The sequence below is a fragment of the Chinchilla lanigera genome, unplaced genomic scaffold (assembly GCF_000276665.1).
Source record: "Chinchilla lanigera isolate Chin_1 unplaced genomic scaffold, ChiLan1.0 scaffold00015, whole genome shotgun sequence".
NCBI lineage: Eukaryota > Metazoa > Chordata > Mammalia > Rodentia > Chinchillidae > Chinchilla > Chinchilla lanigera.
The window spans coordinates 15,045,715-15,047,435 of record NW_004955416.1 but is presented as its reverse complement, the minus strand read 5'-3'; the positions used below and the strand labels follow the sequence as shown (position 1 = coordinate 15,047,435).

Sequence of the window (1,721 nt, the reverse complement as noted above, 5' to 3'; positions counted from 1 at the left end):
GAGGTGGGCCTGGGCTACGTAGCAAGGTCCTGTCTCAAAAACTCCAACAAAACAAAAGAAAACAAATTTCAGAAATGGTTCCTTGTAATCCCAGCACTTGGGAGGCTGAGGCAGGAGGATTGTTGGGAGTTTGAGGCCAGCCTGGGCTACAAAGTGAGCTCAAGGCCAGCCTGAACTGCACAGTGAGACCCTGTCTTAAAAAGACAAAAAAAAGAAAAGAAAGAAATGGTTCCTGGATTGGTGTGAATATTCAGCAAACTGCTGACAAGAGGCAGTGGAAGCACTGATGAAGTTTTTTTGAAAGTAAGAAAATAATGACTCTGGAGGGGAGGCCAAGCATCTTTACCTTTGGGGGAAAGGCAAGTGATGAGAATTTACGGAAGTTACAGTTGGCTGGTACATGAAAATGTGCAAGTGCAGACTCTAATCAAACAAGCATGAACCAAAGAAGTGCCTTTTTGTTCCTTCTAAAGGATGAGGTTTAAAAGTACAGTGTAGTATTCAGCACTGCTGAGGGTAAGTGGAAGGGCCCGGGAGGCTCAGCCGGCAGAGAACTAATACATACTGTACAACCGCGTTTAAAAGGGAGCATCAAGGCTGGGTGTGGTCATGCACACCTGTAATCCCAGCATTCAGGAGGCTGAGGCAGGAGAATCATTGCAAGTTCGAGACCAGCTTGGGCTACAAAGTGAGTTCAAGGCCAGCCTGAACTGCATAGCGAGACCCTGTCTCAAAAAAGACAAAAAATAAATTAAATAAATAAATAATTTAAAAAACCCAACTAAAAGAAAGCATCGCCCTTGTAGGAATCAGTCACAAAAAGTAATGCAAGAAGCAAAGATTTATCTATGAAAATATCCCAAGGTTATCTTAAAAAATTATCATCTACATATCAATAGAGAAATAATTGAGTTATAAAATAACTATGCCAGGAATTATGCAACCCTGAATCATTATGAAAAAATGTGATATGTGTGCATTTAGGGATATTAGTAACGTTCAGACAGAAAAGGATACCAATGTACTTTGATGTCCATTTCAAATTCAGAGTTTTCTTGTAACAAACTCATGTAATTTGAAAAGAATGCCCAGGTGATCTCAACTTATTCACCGATCATGTGACTTGGGCAGGCTACTCAAGTCTTTTTGAGAATTTTCTCTGTGAAATGGCGATAATACCGAACAGGTTTGTCGTGATTAATGGCTTTATCTAGAGCGCTATCAGGCCCCTAGGTTCCTTCCCTCCCCCTTTGGTGTACGGTTTCCTACATCTGGGGAACATTCCCACCGAAGGTCATTTCCTAGGTTCTCTGAGTCTAGAGGATTGAGGAAAAGCAGTTCACACGACCCGCGAACACTGAGATCAGCGCCGCGCGACGGCGCCGCAGGGCGGGGCGGGGCCGGGGCGGGGCTTCGCCACGAGCGTCCGGACTCAGCGCCAATCGCCGAGCTGCGTGCTGCCGGGCTCGTTTTGAAATTCCGCGGCGCCCAACGGCTCGCGGAGCAACTAGGTGGAGCCGGGCAGTCAGCGTTTGCGGGTGGCGGCTGCGTTCAGACCCGCGTGGAGGAGCTCGGGGGTCTCGACTCCCAGCTGACTGGGTGGGGCGTCTGCCATGAGGAGAAGGTGCGGGGCGCAGGGGAGTGGGAGGGCCGCGGGCGGGGGCGGCGCCCGTTACAGGCGCGGGGTCCGAGGGCCCTCCGACGGCGGCCTGGGGCTCGCG

The 1,721-nt window shown here is 48.9% G+C and overlaps 1 protein-coding gene across 4 annotated transcripts in view; it reads left to right on the top strand.

Annotated features, from left to right (window-relative positions):
* Positions 1 to 1,477: 1,477 nt before the first annotated feature.
* Positions 1,478 to 1,721, top strand: part of Prc1 (protein regulator of cytokinesis 1) — a 22,339-nt gene continuing 22,095 nt past the window's right edge. For 3 of the 4 annotated variants that reach the window (XM_005381521.2, XM_005381519.2, XM_013512475.1), the window contains exon 1: positions 1,479 to 1,624. In XM_005381521.2, coding sequence (XP_005381578.1) covers positions 1,614 to 1,624 — 11 coding nt within the window. In that variant the 5' untranslated portion in view covers positions 1,479 to 1,613. Of the gene's footprint in view, positions 1,625 to 1,721 lie in introns of all 4 variants that reach the window. The other variant, XM_005381518.2, reaches the window with a different exon arrangement.